We start from the raw sequence: 27,094 nt of genomic DNA on the forward strand, positions 1-27,094 counted from the left end.
TGCCTGGCCAGAACGGCTGCTGAAAGGTGCTTGGCGTGGAGGGAAGGGAAGAGGCCCCCGTGTGTCGCATGCCCGACGCCCTGCCCCCCGCAGGTGTGTGAGGCCCCCCACAGCAGGAGCCCACGGCGCCACTGGAGCCTCAGCATCGAGGAGCGCCGGCAGCTGGCCCTGCTAGGCAGCGGCGAGACGCAGGGATCCGGCCTGGCGGTGCGGTGGGCAGCGGGCGGGGGAGGCCGGCCCCCAGCTCCGCAGGCCCCAGGCCTGACCCCACCCCCACGCCCCCACCCCCGTCTCCCACAGGACATCCAGCAGCTGGTGGCTCGGCTGGTGGCCCAGGACGTGGGCCAGGACCTGCTCCTCCCCCACCCGCTTGGGCCCGGCAGGCCCAGCAATGCCTTCCGCGCCTTCCTGGCCCGCAGCGCGCCCTTCTGGCACAAGATGACCACGGAGGCCCTGCCGCCTCCACCCTCCTACATGTGTCTCCAGTGCCTTTCCTTGGGGTGCCGGGGGGACCCCAGGCCCAGGCTCCTGCCCCTTCTCGGGCCCCGGCAGGGCCGGCCCGCAGGTGCGAACACAGGTGGGAGGAGGTCTGGTGCCTGCCTCCTGTCGTCCCAGGCCGCCTCTGCCCGGGACAGCGCCCGCCCCGCCAGCCTGACCACAATGGGGAGCCTGGCGTTGGGGGTGCCGGGGCTGACGACGCAGGTGCCTCTGGGGTGTGGGGTTGGCCTCAGGACCCGCACAGCCAGCCTGGGACACCGGTGGCACTGCGGGCTGGCCACGTCTGAGGGCTTCTGGGGGAGGGCGGCCGTGGCCGCACAGGCAGGCAGCCCGGTGACTCGTGGGACAGATGGCGGTGCGGGCAGAGGGCCAGGCAGCAGCAGGAACCGCTGTAACTGTCCTGGGCGCCCCGGGGGGGGGGGCTTTGTTGGGGTGAGGGGTGGGCAGGAGGGTACCAGTGGTTTGGGGAGACCCAGGTGGAGGGCAGCTGGGAAGGAAGGGATGGAGCGAGGTATGTGCTGTCCTCAAAGCTGGAGATGGGACAGGCCTGCTTGACCCTTGTCCCCTCTGTCCTGCCCCCCATGTCCCGGAGCTGGCTTCTGAGATGCTGCCACCCCCCTGCCGCTGGCGGGGCGCCCTGACTCCGCCTGTTCCATGTCCCCTGTCCTCCAGGAAGCTTTCCCAGCCATGGAGCCCGGCCCTTTCGACGGACCCTGGATGGGCCTGGCCTGAGCAGGTTGAAGGGCGTGGCTCCCCCAGGCCCCTGATGGAGGGTCAGGGAGGGGTGTGCTGAGCGTCACAGTTGAGACAGCAGTGACGCGTGCTGTGGCCTCTGTCCCCGAGGCTTCTGAGCACCCCAGTTGTCCTCTCCTGCAGCCGGGGCTCTGCCCAGGCCTCTCCTGGGCTGCAGGCCATGGTGTTGGCGCAGGTGCCCTGCAGCTGGGCGTCCGCATAGCCCTTGCCCCCCCCCCCAGGGCCTGGCCCTCGGGGCCTTCTCTGGACAGGTGCTGTGGCAGCCCTGAAGTGCAGGAGTGGGGAGCCCTGAACACTGCTTGGCACTGGCAGCTGAAGCCCAGGGGTCAGCCTGGCCCCCAAGAAGCAGGCGGGCAGGCTGTGCTGCCCGGCACTGAGGGCCCAGGAGAGGCCGGTGCTAACCTGCGGGGCCTGAGGCCGAGCGGCTCTCCTGTCCTGACAGTGGCCTGCGCGGCCCAGCTCTCTTCACCCTGTGGGCAGGAAGCGTGGCCAGCTGGGTCCATGCCAGGCGCCCAGTCCGCTGGTCCCCCCTGCCTAGGGGGCCCTCTGCAGGCCAGCTGGGGTCACCCATAGACCCCCAGTGGCCATGACATCACCCCCCAGACCACAGGGACCCCAAGGCTCTGATGTTGGCTCTGTCCAGCAGCCTGGGCTCCTCGTGATGGACACCTTGTCCTTCCCACCTGCTCTGGCCCTGGCGCGACTGCTCTGCCCCTAACCCTGCTGCTGTCAGAGCACCCCACACACACACCCCCACCCCCCGCTGCCCCGGGCAGGCCCCACCTTCTGACCCACGGCCCCGCTTCCTGCAGTTTCCGCAGCTGTGCTGCTCTGCCTGTGCCCACCCTGGCCTGGGGCTGAACTGGGGTCAGGGTCACTCTGTGCTGCCCCGACAGCCTGGGTCCTCTGGGCCGTGCTCACCCAGGCTCTGGGGGGAGGGGGGAGGCCTTGGGCCCCAGGGGCAGGGCTGGCGGCTGCTGAGTGTCTCCCCGCTTCCTATGGGACTGATGTGGGTCCCAGAGACATGGGACCCCGCAGCCTGGCTGTGACCTCCCCAGAGGACTGGCCCTCTGCTGCCCCCAAGGACGACAGCAGACTGACCCCGGCCCCCGGCAGGTTAGGGCCTCCCTCCCACTGGGTGGGGGCAGGTCCTCACGTCCGCAGACACTGGCCCTGTTTCTGGGACCCTGTTTCTGGGTCCGAGCCAGAAGCAGCCTCTTCACAGCCCCCCGTGTCCAGGTGGCAGGTTCTGTTTTGGGGTCGGTGTGGCTGGGAGGGGCTGCCACGCCACTTTCCAGATGAGGAGAGCAGGACTCCAGCCTCCGCCCCTGGGGTGACGGCACCCCTTCTCCCTCCGCTCCCCCGCCCCAGCACCATCAGCCAGACCTGCTCCTGTGTCCACCCGGACCCCCACCAGGTCCCCTGTGCCCCCCTGGCTCCCCGCCAGACCCTCTGGCCACCCGGCCTTCCTCAGGCACCCCCAGTCCCCAGCGTCCACCCAGCCCTCCCCACTAGACCCCTGATGTCCACCCTGGCAACCTGCGTGCTGGCCTGGGCCTCTCCTGGCTCCTGCTCTCGCAGGGACATCCCCCGTCTGGACCTGGCTCCCCTCCAGCCACAGACCTGCCCATCAGGGTGCGCCCGGGCCCCGCCGGCAGGAGCCGTGGGGAGGTGGCCGACCCCCACCGGGCTGGCCAGGGCTGGGCTGCTGGGGTCTGACGAGGGGCCCGGATCCGGCGGGGCGGGAGGGTGCGGGCACCCCTCACCACGCCCGGGCCTGGCCCGCCGCTCCCGCCTCCGGCGATGCCCCTTGCTGGGCGCTGGGCGCCTGGGCTCCGGGAGCTGCGCGGTGCCGGCCTCGGCCTCGGCGCCGCCCCGTGTGAACCCCGCCCCGGCCTTGGGGGCCCCGGGGGGCGAGCGGGGGCCGCCCGGCGTCGGGGGGGCCGCCCGGGCTCCCCGCGGGCCGGGGGTCACGTGGCGGCGGGCCGGGGCGCCGGGGCGCGCGGGCGGGCGGGGCGCGCGGCGGGTAACGGCCCGGGGGGGGGGGAGCCCCGCCCCGCCCCGCCGGAGGCTCCGCCCCTTCCTCTCCCGCCCGCGCCCGGAGCTGGGCCTCGGCGGCGGCGGCCTCGGCGGCCCCTTTAAACCGCCCGCGCCCCCGCCCGCCCCCGCCCGCCCCCGCCCCCCGCCCGCGCCTCCATCTTCCCGGCCGCCCGCCCGCCCGCCCGCGCGCCCGGCCGCGGACATGGCCGCCAACATGTACAGGGTCGGAGGTAAGGCCGCCGCCTCATGCGCCACCCGGCCGCGGGCGCCCCGCCGCCCCCCCGCGCCCCGCGCCCCGCGCCCCGCGCCCGGCCCGCCCCCGCCCTCCCGGCCCCCGATCCCGGCCCCCGCGCCCCGCATCCCGGCCCCGGCCCCCCGCTCCCGGCCCCCCGATCCCGGGCCCCGCTCCCGGCCCCGGCCCCCCGCATCCCGGCCCCCGCGCCCCGCATCCCGGACCCCGGCATCCCGGCCCCGGCCCCCCGCTCCCGGCCCCGCTCCCCGCATCCCGGCCCCCGCACCCCGCATCCCGGCCCCCGCACCCCGCATCCCGGCCCTAGGCCCGGGTCCCGCTACCCCGGCCCCAGCACCCCGACCGCCCGGGCCCGGACCCGCCGCCCGCACCGACCTCGGCGCCCCCAGGCCCCGGAGCCCGCCCCTCCCCCCGCCCGCCCCGGGCGCCCCCCGCGGCCCCCCTCCGCCTCTGCCCTCCCGCCCCCCATCCCGCCGCCCCCCTCCCGCGCGCCCCGCTGGTGCGGCCGCCGTGCCGCCTCCCGGGCCCCTGCCCGGCCCCCTGCCCGGCCCTGCGGCCCGACCCGAGACCCGAGTGGCCCGGGGCGCGCGGGGTGGGGGCGCGGCCCACCTGTTGGCCCCGGCGGCGGCGTCCTGGCCCGCGGCAGCCGGTCCGCGGGGCCTGCGGTCCGGGGCCCCCGCCGGGGCCCGCGGCCCCTCGCCGGGCAGGAGCACGTGGCCTGGGGCAGGAGCTTGGGGACACCCTGGGCTGGCCCCCAGGCTGGGCTGGCCCCGGGTCTCCTCCAGCTCGGCCCCTGGGGTGGTCACGCTCCTGCCCAGGGGGCCGGGAGCTGCCACTGGGGCTGGGAGTGTGCCTGGGCCCTCAGGGGTCCTGGGCAGTCCCGGGTGCTGCCTCCCGGCCCAGCCCGGCAGGGGGGGCTTTCACGGCTGCTGAGCCCCAGGTGGGCCACCCCTGCGGGCTGGGGGTGCCCGGGGCCTGGGCCCCCGCCAGAGCTGTCTTCTGGCCCAGAGAGCCCCCGGCTTGCCCAGGCTGTGGCAGGGGCCGGCGTCCGGGCCAGCTCGCTCCTCGGGGGGTGGGTGGCCCCGGGTCCCGTCTCGGCCGCTGGGCCCGACCCTCCCTGGGACTTGGGCGTCTCATGTGCCCCCACAGGGTCCGGGCTAGGCCGCTCTGCCCCGTCCTGAGTCTCTGTTCCCAGCTGCCTCCCGGCTGGCTGACACCCCCTTTGGGGGGGCTGGCAAGTGCACCTTCCTCCCCCGGTGCCAGGACCCCCGCCTGCCTCCGCCGCCTGGCTGGGAGGTCATTGCAGGAATGGGGTCCGCACCCATTTAGCGGCAGCCCCTTGCACAGCCTCACCTCTTCCTGGGCAGGGATCAGCACAGCACAGGCCCCTCCAACCACACTGCTCCCGGCATGCCCTCTGCCCCCAGGTTCCTCACCAGCCTGCTGCCTGTTTCACCCCGACCCTTCCTGCCGCTGCTCCCCTGTGCCACCTGGGGCTCGCCCGCCAGGTGGGGTCGAGGGACTTGCCTGCCCCTGGCGGAGGTCCTGCCCAGCCCGTGTCCCCTCCCTTGCCATGTGGCCCCTGCTGTCCCGGCTGCTTGGCCAGGGCCTGGCCCCAGGCCCCCGAGCCCCTTCTGATGCGTGTCCCTGGTGCCCTGTGGGTGGGGCCCTGGGGTGCCCCTGGGCCCGGCAGGGCGGGGGTCACGGGTGGGGGCACATGCCCGAGCAGGAGCCTGTGGGCTCCTCAGGCCAGGCAGAGCAGGGTGCTGGCTGGGGGAGCCACCGCGGCCGTCTCCCTGGGGACCTGAGAATGGGGGCCTGTGCAGGTGCGGGCCCAGCAGAGGTGCACGGCACCCTGGCCCACCGCTGGCCCCATGTGCAGCCCCCGCCCCGGCACACCTGAGCTTGTCCAGAGGTCCCCACGGCCTTGCCTGGGCAGCTCATCCCCCAGCCCCGGGGCGGTCTTGCCTGCTGCCCGCCCCGGCCTTCTCCTGGTGCGTCCCTTTTTTTTTTTAGATTTATTTATTTGTTTATACAAGCACTGGGTACAGTCAGAAGCACGGGAGGGTGAGAGGATTCACCAGAGCCAGAGCGGGGAGCAGAGCAGGCAGAAGGACCGAAATACACTGCTGAGGGGAGCAGCGGGCGGCAGGAGAGGTCTGCGCGCCATGGGGGACCCTCCTCTGGTGGCCGGGGATTGAACCGGCGCTGCAGAGGCTGCGGGCAGCTTCGCAACCCAGTGTTCAACCGCTGCGCCACCGGGGAGGCCCATGGTGCGTCCCCTTTCTTGTGAGAAGGGAAATCTCACTCTTTCGGGTAGTTTGCTCCTTGAGAGCAAAGACACAGAAGTGGTTCAGTCTGCGGGCAGCGTCCACCTCGCCGGATAAGTCTTTTTGCTTCTGGTGTTTTCTTTGCTTTTGGTGCCTGTGAACTCTGCAGCCTGTCTCGTGGGCAGGACCCCGCCATGTGTCCCCCCCGCCCCGCCCCGGCCTCCTCAGGCTGGAGAGCGCTGGCCCAGCAGGCCTCCTGCTGGCCAGGCCTGGCGGCCACAAGGACACAACACCTGCCCTGGGGTTCCATGTGGCCACAGGGGCCTCCCTCGTTCTGGCCCTGCTTACCGGGGCCTCTAGCTGCACTTGGGGTGCTGTGCCTGATTTTGGGCTGAGTCCCACAGAGCCCCAGGGATAGCTGCCGAGTTGTCCGCGGACTCCGCTGGGCGCCGCATCTGCTGCAGGCGATGGAGATGCCGTGCGTGTGGGCCCTGGGCAGGCGGCCGCTCCCCCTGCCCATAAGGGTCAGGCTACGCGGTCCCTGCTATGCCCCAGGGACTCTGGGGCGCCCCTCACCCGCAGCTCCTGGCTTGTGCGGTTCCTGTGGGGGTCTGTCAGGCTCAGGACTCTAAAGCTTAAGACCCCGGTTGCCGTGAGAGGCAGGGCTGGCTGCCCGTGTGGGCCACTGGGCTGTGCTGGGGTCCCTGACACCCCAGAGGCCCATTTGGCGCCAGGCAGGGTGGCCGTGCAGGCCGTGTCCTGTCCAGAGGAAGCAGGCTGCTCAGGCCCGTCTCCAGAAGCCAGTCCCTCCTGGCTGGGTTGGTCTGCTCCTGGACTTTGGGGGCACCTGGTGGCTCTCGGGGCCCTTGCTGCCCAGCCCTGCAGGACCTGTGGGGAGCGCAAGGGGTGCCCAGGTGCATGGGTGGGGCTGCAGGGCCCGATGCTGGTCCCGTGGGTGTTTCCTGGTTCCAGCCCCAAATCAGCAGCGACAGCACCTGCCTCAGCCTGTGTGCGTCTGGGGTGCGCGGCCAGCCTGCGCCCGCACCTCCCCCCACCCCACTGGGGGTCCTGCCGGGGGTGGGCAGGCGGGAGGCGCAGTGCGGAGGCAGCGCCAGCTCCTTGTGGCCTGTCCAGGCTGGGCCGGGCAGCAGGCTTGCAGTCCTACGGCTGTGAAGGCCAGAGGCCTGGCGGACTTAGGGGGACGTTCCGCTTGCCGTGGGCCGGTGGGGGCTTCTTCGAGTTCCGCAGCGTTTTGTGTCCCTGCCGGCCCCGTAGAGGGGGCGGCTGTGGACACCCCCCCCCCCCCCCCCCCCCCGTGCAGCTGCCGGGCACCGGCTCGCGGTCCGTGCATCTGGGCCCGGGTGCTCGCTGGCTGCGCCGTGGTGCTGGGACCCGCCAGCAGGGCTGGGGCGTCGCCCCTCGGCGGAGAACTCACCCTCTCACCATCCCTAGTGCGTGGAGGCGCCGGCCAGTTACCCAGTTAGGGCCAGGTGGGCCGGGACTCCGCGGGGAGATTTGCAGCGTCGAAGCCGTGTCTGAAGTGGCCCGAGGACGCCCGCTGTGGCCGAGCCCCACAGGGGGTGGGAGACGCCGGCTCACTTAGATCCGTCCGGCGGGTCTCCCGGCCTCCACACCCTGTTTGCTCGCACCCACTTCTGTCTGCAAGTGGCTCGCTCTGTGCGGCCGTCCGCCAGCCAGTGTCCAGACTTGTCTCTGTCCTGGCGGCCCCACAGCACGTCCCCCTCCAGCTCCCTCCATTTTGCCTTGAGGGTGCTTTTGTTTCCTGCCGTGCCCCCCACGCGCCCGTGGACCCCCCCTGCCAGCCGCGCCCCCCGTGTGGACAACCCCCCTGGGCACGGTCCTCCCCCACGGGCTCGGGGACTGTAGGCCTGCCTGGTACTGTGGACGGCTGCACCTGAGTTGTGATTTCTGGGGGCCTGGATGGAGCAGAGGGGTCGGGGGTGCGTCCTCCTCTGGGCCGGACAACGTCGCAGGCTCCACGGCCTCCAGGCGGCGCAGGCAGGGAGTGGCAGAGGCTGCGGGTCAAGGGGTCCACAGTCTAAGGGGAGGGGGCGGGCCCACGCAGGGCGCCCCCAGGCTGTGAGGGCGCTACCCGTGGAATCCTCCCTGCCCCACAGATGAGGGCCCCCTTCTGTCCTGCCTGGGGGGCCACGGGCTCCCTGCAGCTTGTGGCCCTGGGGCTCCCCCCGCTTTTCTGAGGTTAGACCACCCCAGCAGAGCTCTGCGCCTATGTCGCCACCAGCCCACGGCGCCTGCTTGGCCCCAGGGCCAGCTGGGCGGGATTGTGGCTGCCATCGTGACAGCGTCCGACTGGGCCAGCCAGTGACCACTGCTGCAGGCCTGGCTGTGGGGACCCCTCACGAGGGCACCAGAGGCGGGGCAGCACAGCCAGGCAGGGCCCCCTTAAGGGGCTGCGCTTGCTGGCCCAGGGCATGTGGTGCTGCGGTCCCTGGCGCGGCTTCCGCCTCCCAGACACCGGCTGGCTCGTCCTGGCGCGGACCTGGCAGGCGGTAGCTGAGGCCACATGCACCTGCCCGCCCTGCACAGAGGGACATGCAGGGGGAGGGCACCCCCCGGGCTGCCCCGGGACCTCCGGGAGGCCTTTGATGGTGGAGGGAGCTCCTGTAGGCCCGCTCGGCTGGTCGGCAGGAGGTGAGCTCTGCCGCAGCGGGGTCCAGCTCCGCTGCCCTGGGCGATGGCCCCTTCTTCCAGACCCGACGTCCGGGGAGTCCTTTTTCCTTCAATGTCCTCCCCGGGCCCGCCTGTGCGCTGCGTGCCCCTGCCAGCCCGGCTGAGACCCTGCCTGTGCAGCCGTCTCACGGGGCACCCCGGCCCTTGGCGCTCTCAGCGCCGGCTCTTCCTTGCTCTGCTGCTTAGGGGGGCGGGGTGGGGGGACCTGCGCCCAGGTTGTGGGCTGTCATGGCAACATAGCCTGCCCCACGCAGCCCCAGGCCAGCCCCCTGATCCCCCCGGGAACCTTGGATGGCTCCGGTCCGGAGCACGTGTGGGTAATGACCTGGGCTGTGTCCCGGAAGGGAAGCTTGGGTGGCTGATGGGGAAGGTTTCCTTAAAACCCGCTTTGTGGCGCTGTGACCGACAGGTAAGACGCCCCGGGTGGGGGTGGGGGTCCGTGAGTCCCGTTCTCTTCAGGTCACGTCCAGGTCGAGAGCACCTGAGGGCCTGCTGCCCATTGGCCCCGCGGCCCCTGTCCCTCATGGGGTGCTCTGCTCGGCCATGGTGTGGGGCCCAGTGCCCTGCGTCCTTTCTGCTGCCTCGTCTGGGGCTCATTCACCTGTGCCCACGGGGCTGGCAGTGTTCACAGGCGTCCGCCCCTCTCCAGGCGCAGCTCCGCCCCCCGCGGCTCCCCAGGTGCGGCCCCGGAGCACGGTGAGGTGCTGGGGTGCCTCCCAGGATGGGCCAGGGCTGGGGCTCTGCCGCTTGCCTCACGCTGCCCACTGCCCTGGAAGCCGGTGGAGGTCTGACTGGAGGGGCTCGTAGGGGTACGGGCAGCGCCCCACTGACCCTGTCCTGTTTGCAGACTACGTCTACTTCGAGAACTCCTCCAGCAACCCGTACCTGATCCGCCGGATTGAGGAGCTGAACAAGGTGGGTGCGCTCTGTGGGGGGCCGCGCCGTGTCGTTCCCGTCCCCCGCCCCCCTCCGGGCCTGGCCTGTCCCAGAGCTGAGCACCCCAGGTTTCCTCCCTGGGCCTAGGCTGCCCACGCCTGCGCAGAGTGCCTGGGGTGCTTCTGGGGACCCACCCGCTATCCCAGAAAGGGGTGCCCAGCACCTGGGCAGCACTGGGTCCCCCGGGCCGCTCCCTGCTGGCGCTGTATCCTGCGGCCACGGCGGGAGCAGGCAGAGCGAGCCTCCAGGGCGGGCGCTGCGAGGGGGACGAGGGTGGGCCTCGGGCATGGCCTCTGTGCCCAGGCCTGCGTCGTCACCAGGCCCCCGCGCCAGCACCTGACACGCGTGAGGGACTAGGGCCCCAGGTCCTTTGCCCTGACACCTCTAAAATAGCCAGAGGACGCCAGGCTGTGGCTCCTTGCATGGGCAGCAGCAGCGGGACCGCTGTGTCCAGTGGGCCTTCCTGGGTGGGTCGGGTTGGAGCAGGATCCCCAGGAGGATGTGGGGGTCAAGTAGACAAGGGCAGTGTCTCCAGGGAGCAGGAGGCCCATGGCTGCGCGCGAGGTGAGGCCAGGCGGACGCCTCCAGACAGCTCCCCTCACAGAGAGCCTGCCCCCACCCCATGTGGCCCTGCAGGCCCCTCAGCGCAGGACAGCACGGCCTCTCCCTGGGCCCAGCGCACGGGGCCCCGGGGTGTCGCTGGGCACGAGGCTGCTGCTTTCTGCAGCCAGGGGACCCCACTCTGCCAGCTCAGAGCCTGTGGGGCCAGCCTCTGCGACGGGGTCAAGCCAGTGCTGCCCAGGGCTGGTGCAGGAGATGTGTCTGGTATCACTGCCTGGGTCACTGGGGACCCGCTTTCTGGTCACATCTGGACCCAAAATTGCCCTGGTCTAGGCAGCTGCCCAGCCGGCTGGCCCCCAATGTCCCAGAGCCGAGTGCCCGGTGCCGGTGTGCCAGCCCGCGCTGGCGTGGGGTTTGAGGCGGGCAGCTGGCCTTGGGCGGGCGGTGGCGGCCGGTCTCGCCTGGACGGCAGGGTCCCAGATGCCTGCGGTCTGGCATGGGCGGGTGGGAGGCTGGGGGGCTGACGTGCGCCCCCCTGGCCGCTGCTCGAGGGTGCCCCTCCTCGCTGTTGCAGACAGCCAACGGGAACGTGGAGGCCAAGGTGGTGTGCTTCTACCGGCGCCGGGACATCTCCAGCTCCCTCATCGCGCTGGCCGACAAGCACGCCAGTGAGTCGCCCGCCATCTCCGGGGCCCGCCCTTCGTCCTGCTGTGGGCGCCTGTGGCGCTGGCAGTGTGCTCGCGGAGACCGAGTCCCGTGTCCATCTGACGAGGCTGCAGGGCCGGGCCTGAGTGGAGCCCTCAGTGGGCCTGCAAAGGGACTGACCCTGCCAGCTTCTGGCCGGGACAGCTGCCCTCACACCCCGGTTCCCCGGCCTGGCCTCCCTGCCCACCACAGTGGGCTTGCCAGCGCAGGGGCCCGGACTCCCGGCCGCATAGGAGGGCCAGACTGCTGCGCAGGGGGCAGCCACCCGCCGCAGGGCTGCTGGGTGTGAGCCGGCTGGGGAGGGGCCCAGAGGCTGAGGGTCGCCCAGGGCTGTGTGAGCAGCGGGTCCGGCCGTTGGGCCTCCTGGGTTGTGCCTGTGGGTCCGCTCCTCGGCCCGGTGTCCCCATCAGGTGGCCAGTGCCCAGTGGACAGCCTGCGGGGGACGGTTATCTCTCCGTCTCCAGCCCTGAAGCCTGTGGCCACCACACGCTCTGGAAAGGAGTGGGGTCTTGGGGTCCACAGGCTGCGTGTCGGAGGTTGGTCAGGAGGGTGCTGGCCCACATGGCCGCTCACCCCTGCTGGACAGCTGGTGGCCAGGAGGTCTGGGCCAGGTGTCCCCGAGGGCCCTGGGACCCAGTGTCCCGGCCTGGCTGGGCCCTCCAGCCCTCCAGCAGAGTGCCTGGGGTGTGAGGTGGCGTGAGGCCGCCTCCGGACCCAGCCCTGTGTCCCTGGAGACGGAGCACCCCGGCCCCGCATGCTCCCCGGGAGGAAGGCTGATGTGGGGCAGAGGGCCTGGGTGGGGGGTGAGCCCAGAGGACGTGTCCCTCAACCTGTGCTGGGCTGTTGAGCCGCGGGGGGGTCGGGGGAGCCGGGTCCCCTGTGCCAAAGGGCCCAGCCAGTGCTTCCATGGGATCTCCGCTGCCGCCACAGGGGGGCAGCAGAGGGCACGGCATATCCCCACTTGGGGTGCTGGTAGCTTGGGATGCTGTCCCAGCCCTGGTTGACGTCCTGGGGGCCGCCAGCTTGTGCCACTGACCTGCTCCTGGTTCCTCTGCCCGGGCCTAGGTCTGCTCTGCTCCCTTGGACTTTGGGGGTTGGGCCAGGGTTGGCAGGGGGGATGTCCAGCAGCCTGGGGCTCTCCAGGAGGCCCGTGACCCCTGAGTCCGCCTGCCTGCAGCCTCACAGCCCTGGTGGGCCAGCGGGAGTGCAGGTTCTGGCTGACCCACCCCGGGCATCTCTCACGCAGCCTTGTCAGTCTGCTGCAAGACCGGACCTGGGGCCGACACCGGTGAGGAAGGTACCTGTGCCTCCTGCCCTGTGCCCCCCCCCCCCACCTCCCAGGCCCGTCCGGCCCCAGAGCCTGCTGGGCGGGCGGGCTGAGCCTGTGCCCTCTGCTTCCAGCCAGCCGGGCCCGCCTCCCTCCTGTCCACGGGTGCCCCCGTGGGGCGGGTGTCCTGTGCTGGGGCGACGCTGGCCGTGTGGCTGATGGGACATTTGTCCTCAGGCGAGACAGAGGAGGAGATGGAGAATCCCGAGATGGTGGACCTGCCCGAAAAGCTCCGGCACCAGCTGCGGCACCGGGAGCTGTTTCTCTCCCGGCAGCTGGAGTCACTGCCAGCCACCCACATCAGGTGAGCCCCATCGGGTGCCCCCAGACCACCCACATCAGGTGAGTCCCATCGGGTGCCCCCAGACCACCCACATCGGGTGAGCCCCATCGGGTGCCCCCAGACCACCCACATCGGGTGAGCCCCGTCGGGTGAGCCCCATCGAGTGCCCCCAGACCACCCACATCGGGTGAGCCCCATCGGGTGCCCCCAGACGACCCCGTCAGGTCAGACACCCCCCAGCCTGCTGACTCTGTCCCGCAGGGGGAAGTGCAGTGTCACCCTGCTCAATGAGACCGAGTCCCTCAAGTCCTACCTGGAGCGGGAGGTGAGCCCCCACTCCCTCCCTCCCCCATCCTCCTAGGTCCCTCTCCCCTCTCCTCCCGAGTGACCTGCACCTGTGGTGGGAGGGGGGTGGGATGGAGGGTTGCTGGGTTTAGGAACCCAGAAAGGCCGGGCCAGCCCGGGGCCACCCTCCTCCGCATGGCAGCCGAGGCCACAGGCCTGGGCAGGCAAGATGGGGGCAGCAACCAGCCCTGGGACGTTGGGCCAAGGGTCATCGGTAAGAAGGGCCAGGCTGGCAGCGTCTAGTGCAGCACACTTGTGACTGGCCAGCATGGGCACCTGTGTGGCCAGTGTCCTCCAGGACAGGCTATCTGGGTCGCGGAGGGCAGTGGCTGCTGCCAGCTGGTGCCTAAACTGCCTGAGCGGCCCCACCATGCCCCTGCCCGGCCCTCACCAGGCCCCTGCCCTGCCCCTGCCCTGCCCCGGCCTGCCCCGGCCCACTGGGCCGCGCCCGCCCACGCCCGGCTGCTGTGTCGCAGGACTTCTTCTTCTACTCCCTGGTCTACGACCCCCAGCAGAAGACCCTCCTGGCGGATAAAGGAGAGATCCGCGTGGGGAGCCGGTACCAGGCGGACATCACCGACCTGCTGAAAGAAGGTGGGGGGAGGGTCCCGGCGGGGAGGGGCGGTCTGCGGGGCGCTGTTTGCTGGGCTGACTGCTGTGCGTCCACCCCGGCGCTGTCCCCTCCTCGTCTGAGGCGCCTGCCTCTGGCACCTGCCCTCACTCTCTGCCGCGCCTGCCTGGTCCCAGCCTCCCTGGGGCCTCGGGGACCTGCCTCGTGCTTCTTGCCCTGTGACCCCTCCCAGCTTGGCGTGGCGGGGCGGGGATCCTGGCAGAGGCGCCTTGAGGCTGCAGTGTCTCCAGAGGCCACCAGCGGGTCACAGTGGGCGGTGACTCAGGGCACCGCCGTGTCTCTGGTGGTGACCGGGGGCCTGGGGTGGGAGACAGAGCTGGTGGCCGTCACCTGCTGGCAGCTCAGTCAACCCCACGGGCCACTGTCAGTCTGATTCTGGAGGCCGTGGCCTGCTGGCCAGCTGGCCACCGTGTGGTCCCAGGCCACCCCCTCCCACCACTCGGGACTCACTGCTGCCTGCCGGTCCCACCTCAGCCCACTCCCGACCCTGTCTCCTGGGGGTCCGGGCCCGCTGCCTTCCCTGGTGACCGCTCGGGAGGCCCATCCCTGAGGGTGTCCTGGTGTCCCTGCCAGCAGGTAGCCCAGTGGCAGGATTGCCCCCTTCCCTGTCCCCTCTGAGACTCGAGGGTGGACCCCGCTTAGGCCACAGTGTTGCTTGGCCGGGGGCCAACTGGCGTCCACGTGCGAGTGCCCAGTGCCTGGCTGGCATGCGGACACCCCTTGCGTGCCTACCCGCCCTCCAGGACCCAGTGGCTCTGTCCTGGTCTCCCTGGGGTGCCTGCCCATGTTCTGGGCGTGTCGTGATAAGAGCTGGGGTAGGTAACCCCCAGCCTGGCTGCTGCCCCCAGGAGCAGGGGTCACCTGGTGTGCCCTGAACGTGTGCCGCCCCCCCCCCCCACCCCCGGCCTCAGTGCACCAGCAGGCCAGCTGGGTGTGGCCTCGGAGCCGGGCGCTGCAGGGCCTGCAGTGGCTGGCTGACCGGCTGGTCTCCCTGGCAGGTGAGGAGGACGGCCGCGACCAGGCCACGCTGGAGACCAAGGTGTGGGAGGCGCACAACCCGTTAGTGGACAAGCAGATCGACCAGTTCCTGGTGGTGGCCCGGTGAGTCCCAGGCACTGTGCGCAGGGGCTGCCCCACTCAGCCTCTGCTGAGGGCCCCTCGGGCTCCAGAGCACCCTGCCTGCGTGCCCAGGGGCTGCTGGCCACTGCAGGGCCCACTCTGTTCTGAGGCCCCGGTGCACCCTTGTCCAACCCAGCCCCGGCCGGAACTCCCCAGCCTAGATCAGATGGTGCAGTCCCTCTGCATGGCCCGGCCACCCTGCCGGTTGCTCCTCAAGATGCTTACCCAGTAGCAGCATCTTCAGTGGGGCCGGCCGGGCTGCCCTGCAGCCGGGTCTGCTCTGGTGTCCAGCGTGCCTTTCTCCCCAGCTCCGTGGGCACCTTCGCACGGGCCCTGGACTGCAGCAGCTCCGTCCGCCAGCCCAGCCTGCACATGAGTGCCGCAGCCGCCTCCCGTGACATCACCCTGGTGCGTGGCCCCGGCGGGGCAGTGGGCGGTGGTGGGGAGCCAGGCTGTCGCCCCGCCCCTGCCCCGTCCTCCCGGGGCCAGCCCTGGGGACTCAGCGGTACCCCTCACTCACGCAGTTCCACGCCATGGACACTCTGCATAAGAGCGTGTACGACGTGGCCAGGGCCATCTCGGCGCTGGTGCCGCAGGGCGGGCCAGTGCTCTGCAGGGACGAGATGGAGGAGTGGTCAGCCTCGGAGGCCAGCCTGTTCGAGGAGGCCCTGGAGAAGTACGGCAAGGACTTCACGGACATCCAGCAGGACTTTGTGAGTGCCAGGGCGCGGGCTCGGGCCCTCCAGGCCAGCCTGCAGGCGCAGCAGCGCCAGGGTCCTGTGGCCACGCCTGCCCAGCTGCTTCTGCACCCAGCAGGCCCCTGGGGCTTCTGTGTGGGCAGGGCCTGTGTCCCTGGGGCCCCACCAACCCCAAGTACCCCTAAAACGGGTTCTCAGGAGAGGCTCCTCGAGGCAGAGGGCAGCCACTGGGGCACCGGCCTGACCACTGACCACGAGCTGAGGCTCCACACGTTGGCTGGTCTCCTTAGGGGTGTGGTCACAGCAGGCCAGTCAGTCCAGCCGAGCCTCTCGAGAAGCTTCCAGATGCAGAAGAGACCATTGAGGCAGGGGGGTCGGGGCCCTGGGGCCATTGGGCCCCTGGGGAAGTGCCAGGCCCCTGGAGCCATGCTGATGCCTCGGCTGTGACCAGCCAGAGTGACCAGGCGAGCCTGAACTTGGAGTTGACAGACATGGGTGGAGCCGCAGGTGCAGCCGCCTACCAGGGCAGCAGGGCAGCAGGGCGGGTGACCGCGGAGGACCCAGCATGCCCCACACCCACCTGTCCAGGATAGGCCCGGGGGCCAGGTGTCCTACATGGTGACCCCCCGGGCCGACCTCAGGCTGGGGGTGGGGTCCTGGCCGCCCTGGCTCTGGACGGAGCTCTTCCTCGTGGCCCAGCCGGCTGCACCTGCAGGAAGGGCCTGGGGTGGCGCCCATTCCAGAGCTGTGCCCCTGGGTGCGGCCGTGGGGGCGGGAGCCACATGGCCCTGCTGTGTGACCCAAGAACTGCGGCCGCAGCGGCCGGCCTGACGCGGCTCCCCCCGCAGCTGCCCTGGAAGTCGCTCACCAGCATCATCGAGTACTACTACATGTGGAAGACCACCGACAGATACGTGCAGCAGGTGCGCGGGCGCGGGGGGCGGGCGGTCCCGGGGCGGCTGCCGGCCCCTGACCCTGTTTTGTGTTTTAAGAAACGCTTGAAAGCGGCCGAGGCGGAGAGCAAGCTCAAGCAGGTGTACATCCCCAACTAGTAAGTGCGCGGGCGGCGGGCGGCGGGGGCGCCCGGGCGGCGCCCTCCGTGACCCGCCTCCTCCTCGCCCCAAGTAACAAGCCGAACCCGAACCAGATCAGCGTGAGCAGTGTCAAGGCCGGCGTGGTGAACGGCGCGGGGGCGCCCGGCCAGAGCCCCGGGGCCGGCCGGGCCTGCGAGAGCTGCTACAGTAAGTCCCCGGCCCGGGGCGCCCGCCGCAGGGCCCTGCACCCCGAGGGCTGGCGGGCGGGCGGCCGGGCCGGGGCGCCGGCGGCGGCGCGCGGCGCTCTGCCGTCCCGGTTCTGCTTAAGAACCCGCCTATCTCCCCCTTTGTTGTCCGTAGCCACCCAGTCTTACCAGTGGTATTCTTGGGGTCCCCCTAACATGCAGTGTCGTCTCTGCGCGTCTTGTTGGACGTATTGGAAGAAATATGGTGGCTTGAAAATGCCAACCCGGTTAGATGGGGAGCGGCCCGGGCCCAACCGCAGCAACATGGTAAGCGGCCCCGCCCGCCCGCCCGCCCCCGCCGGCCGGCCCGCACTCACGGCTGTGTCGGGGCCCGCGCCCCCTTCCGCAGAGCCCGCACGGCCTCCCGGCCCGGAGCAGCGGGAGCCCCAAGTTCGCCATGAAGACGCGGCAGGCCTTCTACCTGCACACCACCAAGCTCACGCGCATCGCCCGGCGCCTGTGCAGGGAGATTCTGCGCCCCTGGAGGGCCGCCCGGCACCCCTACCTGCCCATCAACAGCGCCGCCATCAAGGCCGAGTGTGAGTGCGCCCCGGCGGTGGGCGGGCGGGCGGGCGCACGCTGCCGGGCTCTGACCCGCTCCCGGTGCTGGCCCACAGGCGCGGCCCGCCTGCCCGAGGCCTCGCAGAGCCCCCTGGTGCTGAAGCAGGCGGCGCGGAAGCCGCTGGAGGCCGTGCTGCGCTACCTCGGTGAGCGCCCCGCCAGCACCCCCGCTCCCCACCCCGCTGCCCGCCCCCGCCACTTCTGCCCTCGCGGGCCCTGGAGGGAGGGGGCGCCCCGGAGATGCGCCCTCCTTGAGGGACATTCCAAGCCGGGCCAGGGTGCCCAGTGTGGCTCTGGCTCCCCTGGCGTCTGGGTCCCTGTCCCGGCTGACCTCGCCCGCCCCAACCTGCAGGGGTGGGTGGGGAGCGCGCGGGGTGTGGCCCTGTCTGCCACCACGGCTGGGGTGGGGGCTGGGCCCAGTCCGCGGGACCCGGCGGCCAGCCCTGCCCAGCCCGCTGAGGCCCCTGGCTGCTCCCGCAGAGACGCACCCCCGCCCCCCCAAGCCCGACCCAGTGAGGAGCGTGTCCGGGGTGCTCGGCGCCCTGACGCCCGCCAAGTCGGCCCCCGTCATCAACAGCGGCTCGCCCACCATCCTGGGCAAGAGGGGCTACGAGCAGCACAACGGGGTGGACGGTGAGTCTGGGGCTGGGCGGCGGCAGCTCGCAGCCCCCCGCCCGCCCTGCCCTGACTGTCTTCTCTCCTCTCTCCCGCCGCCGGGCCCGCCAGGCTCCGTGAAGAAGCGCCTCTTGATGCCCAGTAGGGGTAAGGCCCGGGCGGCCGCCGGGGTGCCTGTGTGTGCTGCGTCGTGTGCCCGGCGGGCGGCCGGCCCCAGCCGCAGGCAGTCCCCTCGCCAGCCGCCTCCTGCCCTGTCGCTGGGCCCCGGCCTCGCTGCCTGGGGGCGCCCTCCTGACCTGTGCTGGCCACGGCCTGTCCTTGCGCTGTGGCCGGCGGCCCCGCCACCCTGCCCGCGCCCGCTGTGCTGCCCGCATGTTGTCTGCTGCCGCGAGCTGTGCCTGCGACCTGGCAGGGTTCGGAGGGTGGGCTGGTCGCGGCCGGGGGCGCTCAGCCTGGCGGGCGGGGGCCCGAGCCCAGGTGGACTCCCGGGTCAGGGTACCAGAGCTGGGGCACCAGACAGGCCTCCCGGGGCCCTCCCACGCAGCAGCCTCACGTGGGGCACTCGCTCCTGGGCCTGCTGCCCCCGGGTCATCCTCAGCGGGGGCTGGCCTCTCTAGCTCCTGAGCGGCTGCTATGTGGGTGTGAAGGGGGGGGACCACAGCCACAGGGCCAGGAAGGGCCAGGGAACTGTGCTCCAGGAGTGGAGGCCAGGGGCCAGTCACACTGCGGACTCTCAAGTCCGGACCGTGCGGCCAGGGTGGCTCTTGACCCGCCGCCTGCCTGCTCCTGCACCCCGCCCTGGAACCTCTGCAGCGGGCCTGCCCCGCTCTGCTCCATGCTAGCGCCTGGCAGCGGCCTGGCCGAGTGGCTTGGCCAAGTGGCCCGGGAGGTGGAGGCCAGCGCCCGTGGGCTCGCTTTGCCAAGAGCTGTTAGCAGGCAGGGCGGCCAGCCTGTCCCAAGCCCTCTTCTGCCTTTGGGGCAACGGGTGCCCTCCTGGGCCGGGGGTGGGCCCTGCCCTGGCCTGGGCCCGCCCGCCTGCCGCCCTCTAACCTAACCTGTCTTCCTCCCGCCGCGGCCCTGCTAGGCACTTACCTGGGTAAGTAGGGCCTGGCCCCCAGGCGCACCCAGCGCTCAGGCCCTCCCTCTGCCTGCTCAGGGGACTCAGTCCCAGTGGGGCCCCGAAGAGCCCCCCAAGTTAGGAGAGCTCTCACGGTTGGGAGCGGGGAGGACAGGCCGCGGCTGTGAGGCCCCGCTGGTGTGGGCAGTTGCCGCCGTCTCTCCCGGCCGGTGCTCGCCTCGGAGCCGGAGCCGCCCCCCGGGCAGGCCGCCCGGCTGGGCCAGGGAGGGCACCGCTGCCCTCGGCCCTCGCACTGTGGTGGTGGGCGGGCCGGACCGGGGAGCCGGGTGGGCCGGGCGCGCTCTGGGACGGTGCGCGGGGGCGCTCACGCCCGTCCTCCTCCCTGCCAGGGCTGGCGAACCACGGACAGACCAGGCACATGGTAAGGCCCCGCGCCCAGCCCCGCCAGGCCCCCTGGCCGCGAGCGCCCCTCACGCCTGCCCCCCGCGCTGCAGGGCCCGCACCGGAACCTGCTGCCCAACGGGAAGCCCTACCCCGCCAAGGTGCGCCTGGTGCGCGGCGGCTCCCTGCCCCCCGTCAAGCGGCGGCGTATGAACTGGATCGACGCCCCGGACGACGTCTTCTACATGGCCACTGAGGAGACCAGGTGGGGCGGGCGGCCCCGGGCGGGGCGGGGTGGGGCGGGGCGGGGCGGGGCAGGGCAGCGGCCCTGCCTCACCATCCACCCTGCTGCCTGCAGGAAGGTCCGCAAGCTGCTCTCGTCCTCGGAGACCAAGCGCGCGGCGCGCCGGCCCTACAAGCCCGTGGCCCTGCGCCAGAGCCAGGCCCTGCCGCTGCCCCTGCGGCCGCCTGCGCCTGCACCAGTCAACGACGAGCCCATCGTGATCGAGGACTAGCCGCTGGCCGCTGCTGGCCCCAGCCCTCCCGGCCTGGCCCGGACCCGCCCCCACCCTGCCCCGGCCCGGCCCCGGCCTGGCGAGCCCCCAGGGCCGCCCTGCCGGGCTCTCAGCTTTGGGTTTCCTTTTGGCTGGAACGGAGGGGCCGCTGCGCCCGGGCCAGCGTGAGTTCTGTTGTGTTCTGTTGAAGGTGCCATTTTAAATTTTATTTTTATTACTTTTTTTGTAGATGAACTTCAGCTCTGTGACTTACACCTGGAATGTCAGGGCGGCGTGGCCAGTGGCTGGTGGCCGGGCTGCCCCCTTGTCTTTTCAAGTAATTTTCATATTAAAAAACAAAGGAAAAAAAACTGATAAAAAGGAAAAAAAACAATCGGCTTTTATCTGAGTCTTTTGTCCTCGTCCCCCGCGCTTGGAGTGGCCAGCCACCGGGGGCCAGACTGCCTGAGCTGGAGCGGGAGCCCCAGGGAGAGCCCAGGCCTGCCCAGGCCCCGCAGCCCCGAGCTCGGCCCCTCGCGGTGGCGCTGAGAGCCAGTGTCCGCCCCGGCCGGTGGCCTGGCATCCTGGGCGGGCCCCTGCCTGCTGCTGGCCATGGCCCGCCCAGCTGTCGGGGTTTCCGCCTGGAGCCTGCGCCAGCCATGGCTGCCCAGCAGGTGCCTTGTTCTCGGGTTTCAGCAGGGCCTTGTTCTCAGAAAGGGGCAGTCCCTGCGCCACACCCCTGGGGCTCCCCGCCCCCCCCCCCCAGCCCTGGGCTGCCTACCCCCCCCCCCCCCACAGTGGGTAGAAATCTCAGCCAGGGAATGAAAATAGAAACCACTTCTGTCTGCCCCAGCCAGATGGAGATAAGGGGCTCCCCCGCCTCCTGCGAGGCCCTGGACCCTGGGGCCAGTGTGGCAGTGCAGCGTCTGGCCAGCTCGCAGCCTGCAGTGTCCCGGCTGCCCCCGCATCTCACCGGGGCTGCCCCCGACCCCTCCAGTCCCTTCCACTTCTCAGGCCCAGGGCCTTCCTCCCATCCTGCCCAACTGGGCCCCATCCTGAGCCTGAGAAGAGGGGGGCCCCACCACCTGCCCCCCGGGCCTGGACCGCCTGGGTCTGAGTGAGGCTTAAACAGAGGAGTAGGTGCCCACTGGGGACCCAAAAGCCTGGGGACACCGGGGCAGCCTGATCCCCCCCCTGAGGCCCAGTGGGGCCCAGGTCCAGGGCATGCCTGAGTGGGCAAGGGTCACCTCTGCCCGCCCTCCCTCCCTCCCTGCCTGGCATCCTGCGTGGCCTGTCCCAGGGCTGCCTGGTGCGGGGTGCCAGCCCAGCCCCTCGGGCCTGTCCCCGCCCCGCCCTGCATCCTGCTCTCCGCAGCCTGCCCTGCCTGTTCCTGCCTGGCCTGGGGCCTCAGCGTCCTCAGAGTGGACACCGCTCTCCGTCCATGGCTGGTGCCTCTTCCTGCCAGGCCCAGAATAGCCGGGCCCCAGGGAGCCTCTGGCGGGGGTCCAGGGACTGCAGCGGGGCAGGGCGAGGGCAGAGGCTGGCCACCCTCTGCCCCATCTGTGAGGCTCAGCCAGTGCCAGGTTTGTGGCCGCCCAGCCCTGCCTTCCTACGCACCTGCGCCGCCCCGACCTCCGCAGTGGTCCACACAGCCCAGGGCCAGCGGGTCCCCATGCGGAGAGGGCATGGCAGTGGTGCCTGCTCGGTGGGGGGCAGGGTCCATGAATTATGCAGAGACACTTGATGCCCAGCCAGCCTGGAGCCTGGAACCGCTGACCTGTGGGGAGCCCCCACAGCTAGCTGGCCCCGCGTGCACCAGCTCCCCGGGGTGGGCCTGGGGACAGAGTCAGGTGGAGACAGAGGGGCGCTGGGCAGGCTGGGGGCTCAGGCTCAGGGGCCCTGTTTCGGCTGTTGTCATGGAAACGGCAGTGGGTGCAGGTCTGTGTGTAGGGAGCTGGGTGGTGGGCGCTCCAGGGGCCCCTGGGTCTGTGGTGCCCCTGACCCCTCTCCCTCCCTCCCTCCAAACAGGCCTCCCCGCCCCCAGGAGAGGGGCGGAGTCAGAACTGCCTCTGGAGGGGCCGGTTCGTCTGCCCAGTTCAGTTCAGGTTCAGCCGGGCCGGGTCCCAGAGAAGGTGCACCAGGGGCAGAGCCCTCCGGGTCCCCCCAGATTCCGCGAGGCTGCCAGAGGGAGGGGCCGGGGGAGTGGGCCGGGCGGCGCGGCGGCGCGGGAGTGGGGGAGCTGGGGAGGGGCCCCTGGGGCCCAGGCCTGGAGGCGGCAGGGTCTGGCCCAGGGCTGGCAGGTCCACGGGCGTGCCCAGGTAGGGTGCTGGGCAGCGTCCCCTCGGCCCCCCGCTTGACCCAGGGGGTCTCCCGGGCCGCCCCGCTCTCCCTTCCCTGCCGCCCTGGCCGACGGCCCGGGAGGCGCCCCGCGCCCCTCCAGCGCGCCCCGGCTGTTCTCGCAGGGCGGGCGCCGCCCCCGCGCGGCCGCCCCCGGCGCCCCCAGCCCCACTGACAGGGGCGGGCGGGGCGCGCGGGGCGGGCGCCGGGACCGGCCCGCGGGGGATCCGGCTCCGAGCCCGCCGCGCGGCGTTGCCATAGAAACCCAGCAACAAAGGGCCCCGCGGGGGCGGCGCGCGGCAGGGCGGGGTGGGGGCCCGGGCGCCCCGGCGTCGGGCCGGGCGTGGGGACCGGCTCGCCCGTCGGGGCGTCCGTCCGCCTGCGCCCCGCGCCCTTCCTGGCCGACGCCCCCTCGGACTCGCGGGGAGCCGAGCGCGCCGCCGACTCCCCGCCCCGCGGCCCCGACGTTGCCATGGAAACGGGCGAGGCGCTGGGGGCAGCCGGGGGTGAGGCCGCCTCGCTCGCGGGGTCGCAGGGGCGGCGGGCCCGGCGCGTCCGGCCCCCCCCCGCCCCCCGGCAGGTGCGCCCCCGCCCCGGCCGGACCGGGGGGCGGGCTCCCCAGGCCCCGCCCCGGCCGCCGGGCCAATGGGCGCGCGGGCGGCGGGCGGGCGGGGCGCGGGCCGGCGGCGCGGGGAGACGGCGCGGGCGCGGCGCGGCGCGGGCGGACCGGGCGCACCGACCATGGCCTCCAAGTGCCCCAAGTGCGACAAGACCGTGTACTTCGGTGAGTGCGGCCGCCGGCGGCCCGGCCGGCCCCGCGCCCCGCCCCGCCCGCCCGCCCGCCCGGGGCCCGGCGCTCGCCCCGCCGCGCGGCCCGGGGCGCGGCCCGAGGTGGAGCCGCGACGGCGCGGGCGGGGCGCCGGCTCCGCGGGATGCGGCCGCTCGCAGGGCGCCCGGTTCCGAGCGCGCAGCGCGGCCGGGCGGGGCCGGGCGGGGCCGCGCGCCCCGCTGTCTTTCGGGGCGCTCTCCCGCCGGGCCCGTCCCGGCTCCCCGCGGACACGTGGTCGGGCCGGCGCGGGCGCCACCCCGTCCCCGCCCCACCCGGCCCTCGGGCGCGGGGGCGGCCGGAGCTGGGCTCTGCCTGGACGCGGGCCGCGCGGGGGCGGCCTCGCCTGTCCCTCCCGGCGCGCTCCCGCCCGGCCCAAGTTCTCCAGGAGGTTCCCACGCGCGCGCGCGGGCGGGCGGGCGGCCGAGGGCCCCGGGGCCGGAGGGCACTGAAGCCGGCGGCCAGGCCCGGGCCCCTCAAGGTCGGGGCGGGCCGGGAGGGGCTGTCCCCGCGGGCGCCCCCGGGAAGCTGCCCTCCGGCGCCCGCCCGCCCGCCGCGCTCCCTCCTCCCGCCGGTCCTCCCGGACCCCGCCCGGGGCGGCAGCTCCTGCCCCCCGCCCCCGGCCCGCGCCGCAGGGCACTGACTTGGCCAGGCGCAGGGCCGGCCCATCTCCAGGGCAGCGCCGGGCCCAGGTGCGGGTGGCCGCGGCCTCCTGCTGGCCCCGAGGGGCAGTTGTTCCTGGAGTGGAGGGACCGGATTTGGCCCTGAGGCTCCTGCAGGGCTGGGAGCCCCGGGGGTTCCGGCTGCCTCCGCGGCGCCGCCCCGGCCCCGCACCCCCACCCGAGCCGTCCTCCCTCCAAGCCTGGGGTGGGGGTGTCGCCGGGTCTCCTGCCAGCCCCGCTGCCCGACGTGGTGGGCGCCCAGCCAGGTCCGTCCTGGGGCCCTGGCGGATGGGTCTGGGGCAGGCCGGAAAGGCAGCAGCCTGGTGGCCGCCCGGCGCCCAGCACAAGACAAAGGCCCTCAGACCAGAGCTCCCGGCCTGGCCGAGGCCCGGGCGGGACGGGGGCAGCAGGGCAGGACCCAGCCCCCCTCCAGGCTGCACCCTCGCCGCCACCCCAGCTGCCAACGGCCCTGAGTGTTCGTGGCCTTTGTGTCCCCAAGATCAGCCCCACTGCTCCTGCCCGGGCCTCCTGGCCGTAGCTCTGGGCTCCCTGCCGGGGCACTCTGTGCGGCCGTGGACCCGCCTAGTGGGACTGTGGGTCACTCCCCTGCCCCTGCACGGCCACACCACCCCGCTGACCGTCCACACAGCTCTGGCTTCCCTGCTCTGCAGATGCCACGGCGGCACTGGCCAGCAGGGGGGAGGCTGGACTGGCAGGGCCGAGCCTGCCTTGGGCTCAGCCAACTCCCGCCTGCCCTGGCATGGACACAGGGGCCCGGCCAGCCTGCGTGCGGCGTCCCTGGGTCAGTGACCCTGCAGGTCTGGGCCAACACTGTCCCCAGGAGGGGCCGGCCGCACTCTCCTCCCGCCCAGGCAGCCGCTGTGCAGGGACGGGGAGAGCTGTGGTCCTCAGGCTCCCTCTGGCCCGGCCGGCCGGCAACCCTCCCGCCCGCTCCAGCCAGGCCTCGTCCCTGCGGAATTCCGGTTCTGCTCCGCCTGCTTCCTGCGGGTCCCCTGGGAGCCTGGGCTTCCGTCCACCCGGAGGCCCCCACACTTCCGCCTTGGAGTGGGGGCCGGCAGCCCCTGGCTCACCCGTCTTTGCAGCTGGCCTCGGGCCGGGGGTGCTAAGGCGGCAGCCGAGGTAGAGGGTGGGGACCCCAGAACTTGGAGGAGGCAAGCGGCGGGCTGGGGGCTCTGCACCAGCCCCGCAGGGGCCTGGTGGCTCAGGCTGCTCCCCGCAGCAGGGCTCTGCCAACTCCATAGCCTGATTGGGGGTTCAGGGTGGTGTGCAAGGGCCCAGGTGCCTGAGAAAGCCGGGCGTGCAGTGGAGATGGAGAGGTGCTTGACTGGGCCGCGCGAGGGGTGGTGCCGGCGCCTCCCTGACCTGCACCCCACCCGCCAGCTGAGAAGGTCAGCTCCCTGGGCAAGGACTGGCACAAGTTCTGCCTCAAGTGTGAGCGCTGCAGCAAGACGCTGACGCCCGGGGGCCACGCTGAGGTGAGCCGCGGAGGTCTGGGGCGGGGCTTGGGGTCTGGGGTGGGCTGGGGGGGGTCTGGGCCTGGGCGGGGTTGGGGGTCTGGAGCGGGGCTGGGGGGGGTCTAGGCCTGGGCGGGGCTGGGGGGGTCTGGGCCTGGGCAGGGTTGGGGGTCTGGAGCGGAGCTGGGAGGGTGTCGGGGTCTGGAGCGGGGCTGGGGGGGGGTTTGGAGCGGGGCCTGGGGCCCTGCCCCAGTCCCCGGGCACTCACGCCACGGCCCCGCCCAGCACGCCGGGAAGCCCTTCTGCCACAAGCCCTGCTACGCCACGCTGTTCGGGCCCAAGGGTGAGCAAGCCGCGGGGTCCGGAGGGGGAGTGCGGGGGGTGGGGGTGGCTTCGCAGTGCAGCAGACCCCAACTCAGGCTGTGTCCAGTGGAGGGCCCCTGGGGCTGCCAGGACCCAGGGCCTGTGGAGTCCCAGGCGCCCCCCAAGGCTGGGTCTCTGCCATCGCCCCTCTTTCTCGAAAGCCCAGCACCCAGACCTCTGCCCAGCTCGCTGGTGCCCTGAGTGCAGGGGCCCACAGGGCAGCGGGGGGCGCCCATCTGAGAAGCCCCTCCCGCTGCGCCCTCCCCAGGGGTGAACATCGGAGGCGCCGGCTCCTACATCTACGAGAAGCCGGCGGCCGAGGGCCCTCAGGTCACAGGCCCCATCGAGGTCCCGGTGGTCCGCGCTGAGGAGCGGAAGGCCAGTGGCCCCCCCAAGGGGCCCAGCAAAGGTGTGCGGGGCTCGCCTCTGCGGGAGGGGTGCCCGAGGGCCTCCACCCGCCTGACGCCGGCCCCTCCCCAGCCTCCAGCGTCACCACCTTCACCGGGGAGCCCAACGTGTGTCCGCGCTGCGACAAGAGGGTGTACTTTGGTGAGTGGCCCCACCTGCGCCCCCGCCTGCCCGCCCGCCCGCCCGCCACCGCGCCAGCCGGGGTCAGCTGTGGCCTCCTCCCGCAGCCGAGAAGGTGACGTCTCTGGGCAAAGACTGGCACCGCCCGTGCCTGCGCTGTGAGCGCTGCGGGAAGACGCTGACTCCGGGGGGCCACGCTGAGGTGAGGCGCGGGCCGGGGGCGCCCTGGGGCGCCCTGCAGGGAGAGAGCAAAGCTGGGCTCGGGCGGTGAAGGGTGGACGCGCAATTGGGGGCGCGGGCCACAGGCGCAGATCAGGGGTGCCGACCGTCGGCGGGGGCGCAGGTTGGGGCGCAGCTGCAGGTGGGCGCAGGCCCAGGACAGGTGCAGGTGCAGGTGGGGGTCGTGGGCCGCTGGGCAGGTCCGCGCCGGGAGAGTCTGCCCCCTGGTGGCCGGAGCGCAGGCTCATGGGCACAGGTGTTGGGGTAACTGCGGGGATCCCTGCCTGCAGGTGAGTGGACCTGGTCGTGGCTTTGGGGACTTGAGGGCTTGGGGGATGGGAGGAGGAGGGGGCAGGCGCGCGGCCCGAGGAAACCCGGGGTGGGCACAGGGCTGTGGAGCCCTGGCTCACCCGCTGCTGCCCACCCCGCCCAGCACGATGGCCAGCCCTACTGCCACAAGCCCTGCTACGGAATTCTCTTCGGACCCAAGGGTGAGTGTGCGGGGGGTGCCGGCCGCGGGAGCCCCCTGCCCGCGCCCGCTCGCCGCCAGCCCGCGCTCTCTCCGCAGGTGTGAACACCGGAGCCGTGGGCAGCTACATCTACGACAAGGACCCCGAGGGCAAAGCCCAGCCCTAGGCCCGGCCTGCTCGGGGCATGGCCTGCAGGTCCGCGGCCGGGCAGGGGAGCTGCTGGCGCAGCGCGCTGTGCGCCCCTCCCTGGCTTGTCTGTCTAGACTGTCCATCGCCCCCTTTTGTGCCCCCCTGATCCCCATGTCTGTGTGACTGTGGCCCCCGCTGGGTCCCTGAGGTGGGCTTCCCACCCTGGCCTCAGGCCCTGCCTGCCCACCAGTGTTATTTATGGCGCCCTGAGGGACACCGCGCCAGGCCCTCCCACTGCCCAGGGCTGGGGGCACCCCCACTGCTGGTCCCATGCCTGCGCGCACCCGCCCCTCGTGGCTCACGCGATTGCCCAGACTTGCTGTCAATAAAAGGTTTGAGATCCACAAGCCTGGCGTGTCCTGGTGGTGGCGTGGGCCATGTCCCTTTGTCCATCCGCCAATGTCCAGGGCCCTGTGCCTGGCTTCTGGCTGAGCCTGGGGGCGGCCCTGGACCCTAGACATGCCAAGAGTGGGCAGTGGTGCCCAAAGC

General features: G+C 72.6%; 2 protein-coding genes across 3 annotated transcripts; both read left to right on the plus strand.

Moving 5' to 3' along the window:
• Window positions 1-3,493: 3,493 nt before the first annotated feature.
• MTA1 (metastasis associated 1) lies at window positions 3,494-20,212 on the plus strand (the record flags this gene model as incomplete). Its single annotated transcript, XM_084240348.1, has 21 exons — window positions 3,494-3,521; window positions 9,371-9,438; window positions 10,595-10,688; window positions 11,972-12,022; window positions 12,230-12,356; window positions 12,597-12,660; window positions 13,157-13,274; window positions 14,310-14,412; window positions 14,739-14,838; window positions 14,955-15,143; window positions 15,977-16,051; window positions 16,121-16,179; window positions 16,254-16,369; window positions 16,523-16,674; window positions 16,757-16,946; window positions 17,025-17,114; window positions 17,449-17,601; window positions 17,695-17,730; window positions 19,051-19,082; window positions 19,156-19,307; window positions 19,401-20,212. The coding sequence occupies 21 exons, from the start codon at window positions 3,494-3,496 to the stop codon at window positions 19,555-19,557; spliced, it is 2,154 nt and encodes a 717-aa protein (XP_084096474.1). The 3' UTR covers window positions 19,558-20,212.
• A 2,402-nt stretch (window positions 20,213-22,614) lies between these two features.
• CRIP2 (cysteine rich protein 2) lies at window positions 22,615-26,883 on the plus strand (the record flags this gene model as incomplete). 2 transcript variants are annotated; one of them, XM_084241345.1, is made up of 8 exons in its annotated part: window positions 22,615-22,657; window positions 24,763-24,857; window positions 25,122-25,179; window positions 25,468-25,608; window positions 25,680-25,748; window positions 25,835-25,929; window positions 26,380-26,437; window positions 26,515-26,883. In XM_084241345.1, the coding sequence occupies 8 exons, from the start codon at window positions 22,615-22,617 to the stop codon at window positions 26,580-26,582; spliced, it is 627 nt and encodes a 208-aa protein (XP_084097471.1). In that variant the 3' UTR covers window positions 26,583-26,883. The 2 variants fall into 2 exon arrangements, with proteins under 2 accessions (XP_084097471.1, XP_084097472.1); XM_084241346.1 differs by lacking the exons at window positions 24,763-24,857; window positions 25,122-25,179; window positions 25,468-25,608; window positions 25,680-25,748.
• Between the last annotated feature and the right edge of the window lie 211 nt (window positions 26,884-27,094).

Source organism: Talpa europaea (genome assembly GCF_964194135.1).
Source record: "Talpa europaea genome assembly, chromosome: 8".
Lineage (NCBI taxonomy): Eukaryota > Metazoa > Chordata > Mammalia > Eulipotyphla > Talpidae > Talpa > Talpa europaea.